The sequence below is a fragment of the Triticum dicoccoides genome, chromosome 2B (assembly GCF_002162155.2).
Source record: "Triticum dicoccoides isolate Atlit2015 ecotype Zavitan chromosome 2B, WEW_v2.0, whole genome shotgun sequence".
Classification (NCBI taxonomy): Eukaryota; Viridiplantae; Streptophyta; class Magnoliopsida; order Poales; family Poaceae; genus Triticum; species Triticum dicoccoides.
Window position 1 is genome coordinate 266,461,485 of NC_041383.1, and position 15,918 is coordinate 266,477,402.

The 15,918-nt window shown below is 45.8% G+C and overlaps 4 protein-coding genes across 4 annotated transcripts in view; 1 reads left to right on the forward strand and 3 right to left on the reverse strand.

Annotated features, from left to right (window-relative positions):
- The window catches only part of LOC119363463 (succinate dehydrogenase subunit 3-2, mitochondrial-like), a 2,657-nt gene extending 2,481 nt beyond the window's left edge, over positions 1-176 (reverse strand). The window contains exon 1 of the mRNA XM_037628821.1: positions 29-176. The gene's annotated coding sequence lies outside the window, so the exon portion shown is untranslated. The remainder of the gene's footprint in view (positions 1-28) is intronic.
- A 648-nt stretch (positions 177-824) lies between these two features.
- On the reverse strand, positions 825-4,224 carry LOC119360839. Its single transcript, XM_037626319.1, has 7 exons — positions 3,989-4,224; positions 3,294-3,885; positions 3,013-3,208; positions 1,655-1,808; positions 1,471-1,569; positions 1,327-1,395; positions 825-1,098 (listed from the first exon to the last, which is right to left on the reverse strand). Exons 1-7 carry the CDS (start codon positions 4,222-4,224, stop codon positions 939-941), a joined length of 1,506 nt encoding a protein of 501 aa, XP_037482216.1. The 3' UTR covers positions 825-938.
- A 364-nt stretch (positions 4,225-4,588) lies between these two features.
- LOC119363464 (phospholipase A I-like) lies at positions 4,589-12,430 on the forward strand. Its single transcript, XM_037628822.1, has 18 exons — positions 4,589-5,298; positions 6,062-6,209; positions 6,356-6,434; positions 6,528-6,681; positions 6,782-6,991; positions 7,104-7,349; positions 7,443-7,605; positions 7,695-7,955; positions 8,043-8,161; positions 8,245-8,406; positions 8,627-8,819; positions 8,949-9,085; positions 9,565-9,703; positions 9,838-10,044; positions 10,126-10,591; positions 10,677-10,893; positions 10,965-11,054; positions 11,719-12,430. Exons 1-18 carry the CDS (start codon positions 4,732-4,734, stop codon positions 12,157-12,159), a joined length of 3,999 nt encoding a protein of 1,332 aa, XP_037484719.1. The 5' UTR covers positions 4,589-4,731; the 3' UTR covers positions 12,160-12,430.
- A 373-nt stretch (positions 12,431-12,803) lies between these two features.
- On the reverse strand, positions 12,804-13,852 carry LOC119363465 (protein LHCP TRANSLOCATION DEFECT-like). Its single transcript, XM_037628823.1, has 2 exons — positions 13,470-13,852; positions 12,804-13,392 (listed from the first exon to the last, which is right to left on the reverse strand). The coding sequence occupies exons 1-2, from the start codon at positions 13,740-13,742 to the stop codon at positions 13,135-13,137; spliced, it is 531 nt and encodes a 176-aa protein (XP_037484720.1). The 5' UTR covers positions 13,743-13,852; the 3' UTR covers positions 12,804-13,134.
- Between the last annotated feature and the right edge of the window lie 2,066 nt (positions 13,853-15,918).

Consider the following 15,918-nt stretch of genomic DNA (forward strand, 5'->3'; position numbering starts at 1 on the left):
AGGGACGCAGAGAATGGAAGATCCATACCTTCCTCCGCGTTGCTGCGGGGAGCGGAAGCTCGGTGAAGATTTGGGGACGAACGAGACGACGGCGACGGAGACGTCGGCTGCTTCCCTTCCGTACCGCTTGGACGAAGGAAGATGCACGATGGGATGGGGAGGCGATAGATGGCTGGCTGGGCTTAAAACAAAGTGAAGACAATTGGGCTGGGCAGCGCAGCTGAGGGAAACTAGGCCCATGTATGGACGAGGCCTCGCCTCTCCAGCTGCTTGGAGTTACCCCTAAAAAAAAAAGCTGCTTGGAGTTGGGTAGCCTCATGAGAAAAAAAACCAAAGCTGTTTGGAGTTGGGGGTTTCGTTAATTTCGGGTAGGAAACGCTGTCCTGTGGACCCGCCCAGTGTCGGTAGCGGAGTTTGGAAGGTAAAACCCCAAACAGGAGGAAAGAAAAGGAGAGAATTCCTTCTATGACACTACTCCTAAAATATAATGCCTTATGTGACACTCCCAACTTTTTGCTTCCTTCTATGGCCACTTGTGTAAAATTTATGCCTCACATGACACTCTAGTGTATTTTTAGAGCTAACGCTGTCAACTTTTCACATGCAAAGTCACTTTTGCCCCTGGTGCAATGTGTGACAAAAAATACAAGAAATATTGTTGTACTATGTACTATGTAATATTGTTGTACTAATTCAAAAAAAATTAAAAAAATCGGCAAAACCTCCCCTATATTTTGATGCCATATCCCTTGCACACAGTTTACATGTATATAATCGATTGAACAATTTTCAAGAAGTGCCATAAGCAACCAGATTCACACATATAAGTCACCAATAGTTCACATATGTCAGGCTAAAGGACTTCCAAAAGAACCGTCATATCACAGGAACTCCAAAAGAACCATTACATCAATGGAAGAGCATAGACGCATATGAAATTACAGGCCGAGCCTTCTTTTGCTTCTTGTGCTCATAGCAGGGCTAGGAGGATTAAACTTTCTGCTCCTTGTGCCCATTGCTGGGCTGTCAAGTGGCACCGGAATCTTCTCAGCAACCTTCTTTTTCGTCTTGGCATTCTCAATGGAGCCAGTTTTTGATCTGCACATGCGTGTATGGCAACAGTAAGTTTAGGGCAATAATGACAGCATAAAGTTTATGGCAGTAGCAAGTTTATTGCAGTAATGACATAAGCAAATTTATGGCAGCAGTAAGTTTAGAGCAGCAGCAACAACAAATTTATGGCAGCAATAAGTTTAGAGCAGCAACAAGTTTATGGCAGTAGCATAATACATCAAGTTTATGGCAGCAAGTAATACAGAAAAGTACCTCTTTGAACCTCCAGATTCAGTGTTGTCATGTTTTCTCTTTTTCTTAGTTGTAGTTTCCAAGCTTTGGCTATAATGAGAAAGAAACAACTTAGAACATAAACTGAGTTTTCATACTCACTGGCAGAAGTGTATAAGTGCTAACCTTGGTGGTGGAAAAAGCATCCTTGTTGGTGCTCCATCCTCGCAAGGCACAATGGATTGGGCTGTTTTGCTAGTCTTTGCCCTCTTCTTTGGTGGTTCTCTACATGAGCAATAGGAAAAGTTGTTAAGACATGTAGTTGCAAACAAAAATAATAAGAGAAGCAAGAAAGAGTAATCTATATTACCTAATAGCCAACATTGCAGCAATGTCATCAGGGTTACCCTTCTTACAGTTGTGCCAATGATGCCCATATTCCTTACAAATTGGACATAAGTGCTTGCCCTTTTTTCTTTTCTTGTCACTACAACCTTTATATCTCTCAGTTTTAGGCCTGCCAGCTGTAGCTTTAAGTAGTGGTGGATGCATGAAAAATCCATGGTCAGATTTAGGCCATTGGCTCTTGTCAGGCATAGCAGGGATCAGGTTGGAATAGACTGCTCTAAATTTTTCAATGGAATAATACAAATCAACGTAATTCTTTATGTGAGCATCGCTAAGTGACGTGATGAATGCAAGAGCATGTTCTCAAGGAAGACCACAAACTTGCCATTGTCGACATGAACATGTTCTATTTTGCAAGTTAACAATAAACCTAAAACCGCTGCCTCCTAATGCAACCACTTCAGCCACTTCTTCTGAGCATTCTACCACCTCCAAGTTGAATTCTCTAGTCAATGCATTTAACTTCTTCATTATGTGGGGTAGAATCAATCCATCTAACTTCTTTGCTACTTTTCTCCTATCATTCCACAAGATCATAATCAACTGCCTTGCCTTGTCCAAGAAATCGTCCAAGTTCAATGACTTGTGGTGCTTGATCCAATTGTTAAAGCACTCTGCCAAGTTGTTGGTTACATAGTCCACCTTGCATATGGTCGAGAACTGACTCCTAGACCACAACCTATTGTGCCACTTCCTAATATATGCTGTTGCGGCTGGCTTTACTGCCTCCATTGCAGCCCAATTCTTGTCAAATATATATGGGTTCCATGAGTAAGCAGCTGCCCATAGGTGGTCGTCAAATACTTTTCCAGTAGACTTCTTCTTGAAGTTGCTCACCAAGTGGAACATACATTCTCTATGTTCTGCCTCCGGGAAGACTTCTTTTACCCCTGTCATCACTGCTTGGCCAGCATCAGTGCATATGGCTAAACCTGTTGGTGATCCTATTGCCTGTCTTAGCAACTGCATGAACCAGATCCAATTTTCATTTGTTTCAGAGTCAAAAATTCCAAAGCAAATTGGATACATCCAATTATGGCCATCCACTGCAGTAGCACTAGCCAATTGCCCCTTGAATCTGCCTGTCATAAAGGTGCTGTCCACAGCCAAATATGGCCTGCAACCACTAAGAAATCCATCTATGCAAGGTTTGAGAGCAACAAAAATTCTTCTAAACCTTTTTTTTACCATTTATGGTATGATGGTCGATCTGCACTATGCTATTAGGGCAGCAACTTTCAACTTGTGCTTTAAACCTATACAAGTTGTTAAAACTACTATCCCAATCACCGTATAGTTGCTTCAAGGCTAGCAGCTTACCCATATAGACTCTCTTGTAGTGGATTTTAATCTTGTAGTGTTCTTTCAGCTTTTTTCGCAATTCCATTGCTCCTAGAGTTGCATCTTCAATGAGCCAATCTTTCACCTTCTCACATATCCAGAGCTTAGTTGCGTTCTTCACTTTCTTTTTCCTTTTCGTACTAGAACAATCGTGCTCAAAAGGTTTCTTTTTCACCTACAAAAGAGGAATACAAGTAAGCTAAGATCTCCTCAACATTTATGCAAGATATATTCAGAAATAAGTACGGTTAGACAATTACCATTACAGTGCGCCTATCAGCTGTTGTAGAAGCATGTATCCTCCATGGGCAATCATCTTCATCTCTTCTTTTACAATAGGCCCTTAACCTACGTTGTGTGCTCTTCTCTGTGTTATACTCAAAGTCACGTTTGACTGCATGCTGAGAAAGAGCCAACTTAAACACCTCCATATTGGGATATGTGGATCCTACAGTCATTGGAGGGTCTTGTTGGTCATACTCTATATTTGGGGCATGATCTAGCTCATGCAACTCCTCCTCCTCTACTTCAGGCTCCTCCTCGCTCCCATCCTCGCTCCCATCCTTGCTCCCATCCTCGCTCTCATCCTCAGAAACATTGGTTTTGTCTTTCTCTTTACCAGAAAAAAGAACCAATTTTGGAGGTATAGGTTCTTTCTCCAAATACATTTTCTCCTCATCAATACCAACATGCTCATTCTGCGGGATTGGGTTGCAAAGATAACTATCATCGGCCTCTTTTGTGTTGTTGTCTGCTTGAACATCTGTCCAATCCTCGGCGATAGGCTCATATGCTTCTTTGGAGGGATCACAGTATGCAATCAACATATGCACTACCTTTTCTGGATCCATCCTGCAAATCACAGAGAAATACATAAACATTGCTACTAAATCTCATACAACAATCGATTAGTAAGAAAATACAATTTTGGAAGTGGGGGTCACGAAGCACTCACCCTTCTTGCCAATCTGCCCAAGCCGACCAACCCAAATCGGTGCGTTGCTCGCCCTCCGCGCCTCCAGGTCCACCCTCTACGCCTCCAGGTCCGCCCTCCGCGCCTCCAGGCCTGCCCTCTTCCGCCCCGCCTTGCCTGCCCTCTGCCGCCCCGCCTTGCCCGCCCTCGGCCGCCCCGCCTTGCCCACCCTCGGCCGCCTCGCCGCCTGGTTCTCCTTCAGCCGCCGCTTGCTCCATGGCGCTCTCGGCCGCCGCGCTTCCGGTGACACAGCCGCGCCGCCGCTGCTAGGGTTTCGCCCCGACGCGTGAGGTGCAGGCTCGGGGTGAGAAAGGCTGGTGCTAGCGATAAGGTGAGGAAGGCTGTGGTGCTCGATCGAGTCAAACGGGGGCAATTTGGTCCAGACGGGTTAAAAGTGACGGAACGATGTAACAGAACCGACGGCAGTGTCATGTGAGGCATAAATTTTACACAAGAGGTCACATGAGGAAGCAAAAAAATGGAAGTGTCACATAAAGCATCAAATTTAAGAGTAATGTCATAGAAGGAATTCTCTCAAAGAAAAGGGACGCAAAGAAATGACGCGGAAAATTCCGCAGGGCCAAACCAAAGGAACCGAGACGCGCAACGCCCACACTGCGCTCCTCTGATCTGCGCTCGTCTTCCTCCTCACACCACTTCCTCCCAATCCCCCCGTGCTCTGATTCCAACCCTAGCGCCCGCCATTTGATGCGGCGGCGCCCGCCATGTCGTCCTGGGGCCTGGGCTGGAAGCGCAGCTCCGAGATCTTCCACCTCACCCTCGACTACGGCGACTTCGCCGACGAGCCCGATCAGGACCCCTCCTCGCCCCCGGCCCCGCCCCCGCAGTCCCCCACCGCCGCCTCGCCCACCGCCTCCTCCTCGCCCGTCGCTACCATGAACGGCGACCTCGGCTTCCGCATCGAGCTCGACTGGTCCACCAGCGACGACGAGGACCAGGTCGCGCTGCGCCTCCAGTCCCAGCTCATGGTCGCGCTGCCCCCGCCCCACGACGTCGTCTGCGTCGATCTCAAGCCCGCCGACGAAGGGGACGACGTGGGGGTGGAGATGCGGGTCGTCAGGAGACGGGAGGCGCTGCGCTCGGTGCGGGTCGCGCGGGCGCTGGGCTCCACGCAGAGCACCGGCGACGGCGCCGTTGTCCTCGCGCGCCTCATCAGATCCAACCTCGCGCCCGCACCGGCTGCTGATGGAGCCGTCGCCGCAGGGGTGCCCGTGCTCGCCGACCACTGGCGCTCCGTCGCGGTGCTCAGCCTCTGCAACTGCGGCCTCATGGTCAGTCCATTCCTTCCTCTCTCACTCCCACACATTCGAATTCCTTGTCGTTTTCCATGCGCGCGTGATTAATGTAGATACGGGAAGTGCCACCGTGGGTTTGGGATTTGTGTAGAAGCTCCTGGGCGCTGTGTTTGGATGCTTGCTCTGCACTGGTCTGCTTTTGGTTGTAGAGATTCTGATCAGGTTTAACCTCGCGCACGGGTGTATAGCTTGGCGCCATGTTACTGTGCTTTGTGGTGAGCACATGCAGCATGCTGATGGCGTGTGAACATTTCTTGGTCATATGTGGCTGTTAGCTTTTACTAGAAACCCTGCTGTTCCAGCGTGAAATTCAGCATCACATGTTGTGTAATGACTGGTGGTGTGGAATCATGTCTGATCTAGCTGTCTGTTTGATGCTTAATGTTGATCATTTTGTAGGAAGATGCCTGTTCTGCGCATTCAGTATTGAACAATCAAACCTAACATTTGCAGTAGGACAGCTTCTGGACTTTTTTGTCTAATGAGTGAGATCTTATAGTTAACGTGCCAATTATCTTAACGTGCCAATTATCTTATTAATCCTGAGCTTACGACCCCTTAGTGCCTTCAATGCGTTATTAACAGTTTCACTAGTGTTGCCGACTGTGACTTGTTACGTGCTTCTCAATTTTGAAATACTATTTGTTATCTTTTTGTCGGCTGCAAGGCTATGAAATTTGAGACTGATTGGCATCCAAAGGCAACTCTAACCATGAAATGTTATATGAAAACTTGGCAGGTGCTTCCGGTTGAACTAACTCGCCTTTCATTTCTTGAGAAGCTATATATTGACAACAATAAATTGTCAGTTTTGCCACCTGAAGTTGGTGACTTGAAGAACTTGAAAGTGCTTACAGTTGACAACAACATGCTAGTTTCTGTCCCTGGTTAGTGATCACACCTTTAATTCATTAATAACTCTAAAATTAGTGTTTACAGCTTTGTAGTATCTCAAGACTTCTTGCCATTCAAGGTTATGCATATCAACTGTCCTTGCAATGATCTAAGCTTTCTCACCTCCTTTACCAAGCAGTAGAACTGCGGCAATGTGTTTTGCTGGAGGAATTGTCACTAGAACACAACAAGCTTGTCCGCCCATTATTGGATTTCAGGTTATTAAATATTACTTATAGAGGTTTTTTTTTTTCTGTAGCTTCTATTAATTTGTGCTATTTTCCTCACGATTCATTGTCGATTTCCCGCAGGTCAGTGCCTAAGCTCCGTGTATTGCGCTTGTTCGGAAATCCCCTAGAGTTTCTTCCAGAAATTTTGCCGCTGCATAACCTTAGACATCTCACACTTGCAAATATTAGAATTGATGCACTTGAAAGTCTTAAGTCTGTCACTGTGGAAATAGAGGTAGATAAACTATCTTGGAATTCTATCATTCTGCTAGCTAGGTCATCTCATTACTTGCAACTCTTTTCTTGACAAGTTTGCCTTTGGGTTTTGTTTCCAGACTGAGAACTATTCCTACTTCATTGCGGCCAGGCACAAACTTAGTGCCTTCTTTTCGCTTGTTTTCCGGTTCTCTTCCTGTCACCACCCTTTGCTGGCCTCTGCGTTGGCCAAAATAATGGAAGATCGTACCAATCAAGTTGCCATTAGCAAAGAAGAAAATGCTGTCAGACAGCTTATCAGCATGATAAGCAGTGATAATCGTCACGTGGTACCTACTCAACCCTGAACATCCATATATTTGATGAATTTTGTGAAAATAGTTGTATATTTCAGGCATACCATATTTTTTTTGTTTCAATAATTGACAATCACCTTTTCAGGTTGAGCAAGCATGCCTTGCTCTTTCATCACTAGCGTCAGATATTTCATCAGCAATGCAGCTGATTAAGTGTGATATTATGAAGCCTATAGAAGCTGTACTGAAATCATTTGATGATGAAGAATTAATATCAGTGTTGCAAGTCGTGGTCACGTTAACTTTTGTTTCTGATCACGTTGCTCAAAAGATGTTGAGAAAAGATGTGCTCAAGTCACTGAAAGCACTTTGTGCACACAAGAACTCTGAGGCAAGATGATCTGGATTTAGACTCTGGTTGATGGTTGATATGTTCTTTTGGATAACCACTGGGGGCTCACCGTTATTTGCTTCCTTTTGTTAGGTGCAACGCTTATCTCTATTTGCAGTTGGCAATTTGGCTTTCTGCTTGGAGACTCGTCGCACCCTCATTCACTCTGAGAGCTTACGTGACCTCTTAATTCGCTCTACTTTTTCACAAGAGAAGCGTGTCAGCAAGGCAGCTGCTCGTGCTCTCGCAATTCTAGGTATGTATATTGTTGGTTCCGATTGACTTGTTTTCTCGTGATCAGTCAGTAACCATAACATGTGTTGATGTGTTTGTGGATCTCTTTAGGGGAGAACGAGAACTTGCGTCGCGCAATAAGAGGGAGACCAGTTGCAAAGAAGGGTCTGCGCATTCTTTCAATGGATGGTGGTGGCATGAAGGGCCTTGCAACTGTCCAAATGCTAAAACAGATAGAGCAAGGAACTGGGAAGCGCATACATGAAATGTTTGACCTCATATGTGGTACATCAACAGGTGGCATGCTTGCGATGGCTCTTGGAATCAAGCAGATGAGTTTGGATCAGTGTGAAGAGATATATACAAAACTTGGTGAATGTTTTTTTGGTTCTTCATGTTTCATTACTTTTTTAATTATATTAACACTAATGTGCTATCAATTAAACTGCTGTTTTTTAGGTAAACTTGTATTTGCGGAACCTGTCCCTAAGGATGAAGCTGCTACATGGAAGGAGAAACTTGATCAACTTTTCAAAAGTTCATCACAGAGTTTTAGAGTGGTTGTACATGGGTCGAAGGTATAAATGAACGATTGAACTTCTTTGTGGTGTTTCATGTTCTGCAGTGTGGTGAGGTGGTGACTAAGAGATTTTAATTACAGCACAGCGCAGATCAATTCGAGAGGTTACTAAAGGAAATGTGTGCTGATGATGACGGTGACCTTCTAATAGAGTCTTCTGTGAAAGGCATTCCGAAGGTTTTTGCTGTATCAACTTTAGTCAGCGCCATGCCTGCCCAACCATATATATTCCGGAACTATCAGGTTCTTTTTATCCTCCATTATTGCTCTATCGTTTTCAATTCCAACTGTAGTTTGTACAGCTGTATGCTGGGACTATTTAGTTATCAAAATTGAAATCAGAAAGAAAGATACAAAGTATTATTTAGTAGTATTACTTTAGCTATCAGCGTCCTCGTGCTACCGTTCTCTGTCTTCTCTTTTTATGTTTTGTGTCATATGATAATCTGATAATGTATTCCAGTATCCACCCGGCACTCTGGAGGTATCACCAGGAATGGCAGAAAGTCCATGTACTGGCGCAGTTGGAACGGTTGTTTCTGGTGCACCAGTTGGGATTAAACGTGGAGCTTTTATGGGGAGCTGCAAGCATCACGTATGGGAAGCCATAAGAGCATCATCTGCAGCTCCATATTATCTGGATGATTTCTCTGATGGTAAACATTCCTAAACTCGCTATTGAAGTTAATTTGTGCAAGAATTAGTATGTCTCTATTATCTTGAGCATGTACCTCTGACTCATTTATCTTGTTTACTGTTTTCTTCCTCTTTTTTTTTCTTATCAGATGTAAATCGCTGGCAAGATGGAGCTATTGTAGCGAACAATCCCACGATCTTTGCAATAAGAGAAGCACAACTTTTGTGGCCTGATACGAGAATAGATTGCCTAGTTTCAATAGGGTGTGGCTCAGTTCCAACTAAGGTAATACGCGTCATAGTTCTTGAATTTGCTGCTTCAACAACTTCATCATTAAAATATTCAATGTTGTGCGATAGGTATCCATGTGCAACCAGTTCTTTACTAGATTGGTACTTTCCTTTTTCCTGTGGGAAATTACGTTTCCTATTCTACAAATATTAGAATATCACGCAACAGAGCACTTGGCTTGTAAATTTTATGGTTAAGGTCTAATTATTTTCAATTAATGCAGGATTTTCCGTTAAGTGGCATTATAAGTAATTTATCAGTCTAACCTGCTCTGTATTTAGTGATCACAGATCTCCCTCTTCCAGAAATAACAAATCAAGGCATAAATGTACTATGAGGAAACACCTAAGTCATCCAAGAGGAATACTGATTGCTTGTAAATTTACTATGCGTAGATTCCAGTGAACTTCGATCTGAGATATATACCTTTAGCACACTGTTCTCATAGAATTCTGTTCTTTGTCTTCATCTAGAGCCGGAGAGGTGGATGGCGCTACTTGGACACTGGGCAAGTTTTAATAGAAAGTGCATGCTCAGTGGAGAGAGTGGAAGAAACTTTGGATACACTGATACCTATGCTTCCTGAGATGCAATATTTCCGCTTTAATCCAGGTAATCTAACTTTCAAGGAAGCTGTACGTTTGACCCATATCAACATAACCATAAGTATTTTTTAGTCATTTTGGCACTTTTAGAGTAATGATCTTGGATATTCAAATGAGTGAAAGATCTTGTTATGTTGTCAGTTGATGACCGGTGTGGTATGGAGTTAGATGAGACTGACCCGGCTGTCTGGCTAAAGTTGGAGGCTGCAACCGAAGAGTACATTCAGAAAAATTTAGAGGTTTTTAAGAATGTTTGTGAGCTTTTAGTTCCAAGATATCAAGAGGAAGAGAAGTCTTCTGGAATTGTCAAATCCCTGTCATTTTCAAGATTGAGTACATCAAAATCAGGTTTGTCTTATCTACATTCTGGCACCTTCAGGTAACATTTAATGGGATATGGGGTTGAAACATCTTATAATCATCTCTCAGGTTTAAGTGAAAGTAATCCTACCTTGGGATGGAGACGTGTGGTTCTACTTGTAGAGGCTTCATTTAATCCTGATTTTGGAAAGAAGATAAATCATACTCGTTCACTTGAAGTTTTCTGCTCTCAGAATGGTATTAGGCTTACTCTAATGAATAGCACTTCTGGATTTGGAAAGCCAACTACTGCACTCCCAACTCCAATCACCTCTCCCTTGTTTACTGGGAGCTTTCCATCTAGTCCACTTCTGTATAGTCCAGAAGGCACTCAACGGATTGGTCGAATTGACCTAGTTCCGCCGCTTAGCCTGGATGGTCACCCAGCTATGAAGTCATCACCACCAACATCGCCAATAAAGTCATGGCAGCCATCTGGACATGTTCGGTCACTGTATGACAAGTTGCAAAATATGCCTCAGGTTGGTGTGATACACCTGGCTCTTCAAAATGATTCAACTGGTTCGATATTGAGGTACTGTTTGTATATTTTTGTTTAGTTAAACAAGCATTTCTGTACCTGTAGTTCTGGTTATGTGATGCAAAACTTGCTATTGCAGCTGGCAGAATGACGTATTTGTAGTTGCTGAGCCAGGGGAACTTGCAGACAGGTTTCTGCAGTGTGTCAAAACAAGCTTGTCTACCATGCTGCATGGGTCTAAAAGAAAGGGTGCATATTCTGTTTCAAAGATTTCATGCTTGTCTGAGTTAGTTGCAGAATGGCCATCATTTGAAATCGGTGGGATACATCACCGCTATATAGGGCGCCAAACACAAGTAGGAACTGCCTTTTCCTTTTCTTTGTTTCCTGGACAGGTCATTGGGTATGCTAAGTTTCCTTGTCACAGGTGATGGAAGATAACCAAGAAATTGGTGCCTATATGTTCAGGAGGACAGTGCCTGCTTGTCACATGTCACCTGAAGATGTTCGTTGGATGGTAAGCCATTATGGGTAGATTGCACTTCTTTTGAACTAGCCTTCATATGTCCATAGATAGGAACTGTTGTACAAAATGCTTACAGTGGAATGTAGTTAATTATGAAATGCAAGAGTATCTCCAACTAAAATCTGTATACATTATTGCTAGTTGATTCCTCAAATCAACTAGGAATACGGGGTCAAACATGCATATTTTTTCATGGAACCGTTATCAAAAGTTGACATGGTAAATGTACAGCTGACTCGAAAGATTTGTCATGAACCAGATTGTAGCGAAACATTGGTGGTTGGCAATGTTGTGGCAAAGAGGCACTGTTCACGTATAAGACATTGCAGGGGAATGGGTATATTCACACCAGCCAAATATGGGTGGACCTAGAGCGGAAATAACCCAGTATCACAGTACGCATCACACGTCACCTAAAGTAGGGGTGTTAGATACTAAATAAAATATATCAAGAAAATCTATTTTGACCTGCTTTCCTCTGCACCCTGGTAGCATAACCTGGGTACACCCAGAAATATGTGTTGCGGGACAGATGTACTCTTTCAATAGCTGCCATATCGTAGCGTCTTCTTTCTGTTTGCATGTTTTCTACAATGCATATCCATAGTTCACGGCCCTCTTGATTTGTTACCTTAAACTCATATTTTTGGCTCAGGTTGGAGCATGGAGGGAGAGGATTATTGTGTGCAGTGGCAAGTATGGTTTTGTTCATGGCCTCATCAAGGCATTCGTGGATTCTGGTGCCAAAGCAGTCATCTCGTCATCTGTCGAGCCTCCCGATTCCCAGGCAATCGCATACCATGGGATGGATGTAAGTGGAAGCCTCGAGAATGGGAAGTTTGTCATTGGGGATGATGAAGCTGACGAGTCGGAGCCTGAACCTGTTAGCCCTATAAGTGACTGGGAAGACAGCGATGCTGAGAAAAACGGTGAAGGCAACAAAGATATTGATGAAGAAGAGTACTTGGCTCAGTTTATCTGCCTCTTGTACGACAAGTTGTTCCGTGAGGGAGTCACAGTGGACACTGCTCTTCAACATGCACTCCGAGCACATCCTAGGTTGAAGTACAGCTGCCATCTACCAAATGTTTCGTAGTTAGTGATATTCACAACCCATACAAAAATATGAAATTGATAATACTAGAAAAAAAATAATGATCGTGTGGATTCGTAATGGGGTTATAGAATTTTTTTTACGAGGAAGGGGTTATAGAGTTTATACTCGTGTTCATTGTGCAGGCGGAGGTAGGTGAATGTTCCCCGATTGAATCTTTTGGCGAATGCCGTTGTAAAACTGTAGTACATAGAGCATGTACCGATGGAGACTAATAGGAAAGCAAATGAAATAAATGTTGAAGGCTTTGTACTGTGGTAGTGTTTCTGTTGAGATTCAAGTGCCTGCGGTCTTATTGTTGAATTTTGGGTTTTAGGTTTTGTGATTTCTTCGTTCTCAGCAAATGTGGCAAAAAGAAATACTGTCTGGATTTCATTTTCCTTTTATTTCTTTATTCTTTAATCTTGTGTTTTTTGGTTTAGCTGATTCGAGGTGCTTGTAGAAACTAGATCCAGTTGTAGGCGTTTTGGTGTAGATGCCGGTGAGGAAGAACTGTTGACCGGCACATGTTAGTGTAAGCCACTAATGCCGGCTCAAATATACATGAATTCTTTTTTGATATGCTTCACTTTTATGTGAGGGCACATTTGACACTTCCATTTCTGAGATTTCATTTACAAAAAAGAGAGGTTGAAGTAAGTAAATATATGCACCTACAAATTAAAGCCGGTTACATAGTTGCATAACATTAGCAAGCTGAAGCAAGGTTCTTCTTCTTCCGAATAACATTATATATCAATTGCCTCGGTTCAAGGATGACGCAACGAAACCTGCTCATCAGGTTCAGCAACTACTCAAACCTTTCATGGAGATCAGGTCCTTCACAAAGCAAGGTCAGTGGTTGCACCGTGCCGACCCGAGCAGCTCGTGAATCTCCCGGCTAAGCTCACTCTACCGACCGTAGCAAAACGGACGAGAATCTACACACCCCAAACCGGAATCTCCAAGCATGAGTGATCATGCCTTCTTGGCCACGGCGAAGCCGGTGATGAACTCCCTGACCTCGCCGCTAGCACGGTCCAGCGCCGTCCTCCCGTCGGCGTCCTTGACGTCGTACTTGGCGCCGGCCTTGAGCAGCTCCTCGATCTTGGGCAAGTCGCCCTCGGAGGCGGCCAGAATCAGCAGGATGTCCACCGGGTGGATGCTCTGGTTCAGCAGCGCCTCCATCTTGTCGTAGGTGCCCTCCACCGCCAGCATCCCCATGTAGTTGAAGTACTGCCGCCCATTCTTGTCAGATGCCGAGCGCATGCAGCAATGGAGATTCAGTGACAGTTCAGGGAACGGGTTCTCACCTGCTCCACGTCGTCGCGGTCGAAGTCGTCCCTCGCCTGGCTGCCGTAGATGCCGGCGCCCTCCGCGTCCTTGTTCCCGAACTTGAAGAACCCCACCCTGCCGCTCTCCCTCGCCGGCGCCACCTTGCTCAACAGTGACGGCCGCAGCCACGCTGCGGCGCCGCCCACCTGCGCCGCCCTCAGCCCTCCCCGCGCCGCCCGCGGCGACCTCCACCCCGACGACGAGGACGCCGTCTTGGTCGCGAGCTGGATGGTGCACGGGATGGAGGCCATGGCGCTTTGCTGCTTGTTGGAGCGCGAGCAGGTCTGGGAGCGAGAGGTGGAGAGGAGCAGAGATGTATGCAAGGGAAAGGATAAGCTGCACTGAACTGTTTGGTATACTTTGGTGTGGGTGAAGACTGAAGAGCTCCGAGCATCTCTAACCGACTCAGCGACGAGGAGCAATCATGGTAACATTTGATCATTGATTAATAAAGCTAGTCTCCTCCATACTTCTCTGTGTCCATCTACTTTGCGTGTTCGACTACTTCATCTACGACGCTCGCCCTTGCTCCGCAACCTCGGACCGAACTCGCCGGCGGAGTTGCGGAACACGTTATCAGCACGCTTCGCTCCACTAACTTTCCATCAAGCCTGCGTCAAGCCTGCATCAAGCAGGCTTTCATCGTTCACGCGGAGGTATAAGATCCGATCTCTCTTCTTGCAAAAATGGATTCCTCATGTCATCACGATTCCGTTGCGATTAGTCTATTTTTTTTTCAAATTTAATCTACCTATGGTGTGGATTTTCCTCCCAAGAATTGAGTTGACGAATACGTCGCTGACCAATGTCAATGTTCTTGATCAAGAGGGACTTGTTGACTGCATCATACGGGAGTTAGTACAGATCGTGATCCAGATGGTCATAGTACCGCCGCAAAAGCACCAGATGTGCCACGTGCCGTTGGGGTTCTGGATGAACGCGACGAAGATCTGCATCCCAAGGCCGGCGTCCAGATGACGCCGTGCCAAGCCATCGACAGCGTCTCCCTGGCCCTGCTGGCCGCGCGCCCTAGCCATCTGCCGACCACGACCCCGCTGGTCGTGCGCGCCGCGCCGCGTCCTGCTGCCACCGTCGCCGTCCCGCTGGCCGGCTCGTCGCCACGCCCCGATGGCCAGCCGTCGCCCCCTGCTGGCGCGTGCTCGCGCACAACCCGCCCCGATGGCTAGCCGCCACGCACTGCTGGCGCGTGCTGGCGCGTGCTCGCGCGCAGCCCGCCCTGATGGCCAGCCACCGCGCACTGCTGGCGCGCAGCCCGCCCCGATGGTCGCCACCCGCGCGTCCTGCCGACGTTGCCGTCGCGTGCCGTGCCGCCGCCCTGCCCACTCTGGCGCTAGGAACCCTAGCGCGCCCCTCCACTCGGGTGAGAGCCGGGTGGGCCGGCCAGGCGCTGGCTGCTGGGCCCGGATGGGCCGCGGCCGTGGGGTACTCGCATAACAAAAAAAAATACTGCAGCGGCGAAAATTTGCGTTTTAGCCCCCACAGTACTATATATTTATGCGCACTATACTCCTGCTGTAATATTTTGTGTATAAGTCCCTAGAACTGTCTGTTTTCGCTGAAATATGCGTATTTGGGCTTTAAAATGCCTCGGGAATTTGTTTTTTGGGCTAGTTCTCATGTACTAGACGAGCTTAACATGCTATCTGTTGCAACTTGGTTTTATTATATGTTTTTACTACTGTAGATTAATTGTTCAACACTCTTAATCATTAAGTAAATCATATAATAACATGTTTTAAATACTGGAACGTCATTTTTATTGAATAAGTTTGTCAACATCGCATTTGTGCAAAAGATTACCTGTCGTAATCTCATAATTTTTGCATAAATCGCAGATGGCCGGAATTGTGAACAAGGAGTTTGCTGAGTTGGCCCAGACAAGACTGAACTACCTGTCATGGTCCTCGGACTGCGAGATCTTTCTCGAGGGCAAAAGCCTCCTAAGGGCGATCGATAAGGGGACCCAGCTGGCCCCCACTAATCCCAAGTTCGAAACTGAGAACGCGCAGGCTCTGCATTTTCTCCGTCATCACCTGTCACCTACTCTGAAAGATGAGTATATGGCTGAGCGCAGTGCTTCTGGCCTTTGGACCGCTCTTAAGCAGCGGTTTGAGCGGCTGAAGTACACTGTGGAGCCACGTGCAGAGGCAGAGTGGATCCGTCTAAAGTTTGCGGACTTTAAGATGGTTGGGGAGTACAATTCTGCTCTGCATCGGATTTGTACGACTCTTCGGTTGTGTGGTACTGAGATTACCGACACCCAAAAGATTGAGAAAACCCTATCCACTTTCCACCCTTACGCGGTCCAGTCCTCACGGAACTACCGCCAGGGCAACTACACGAGGTATTCAGAGTTGATTGACGTCCTCCAGGCGGAGGAGGCGCAGGATGAGGTTCTGAAAAAGA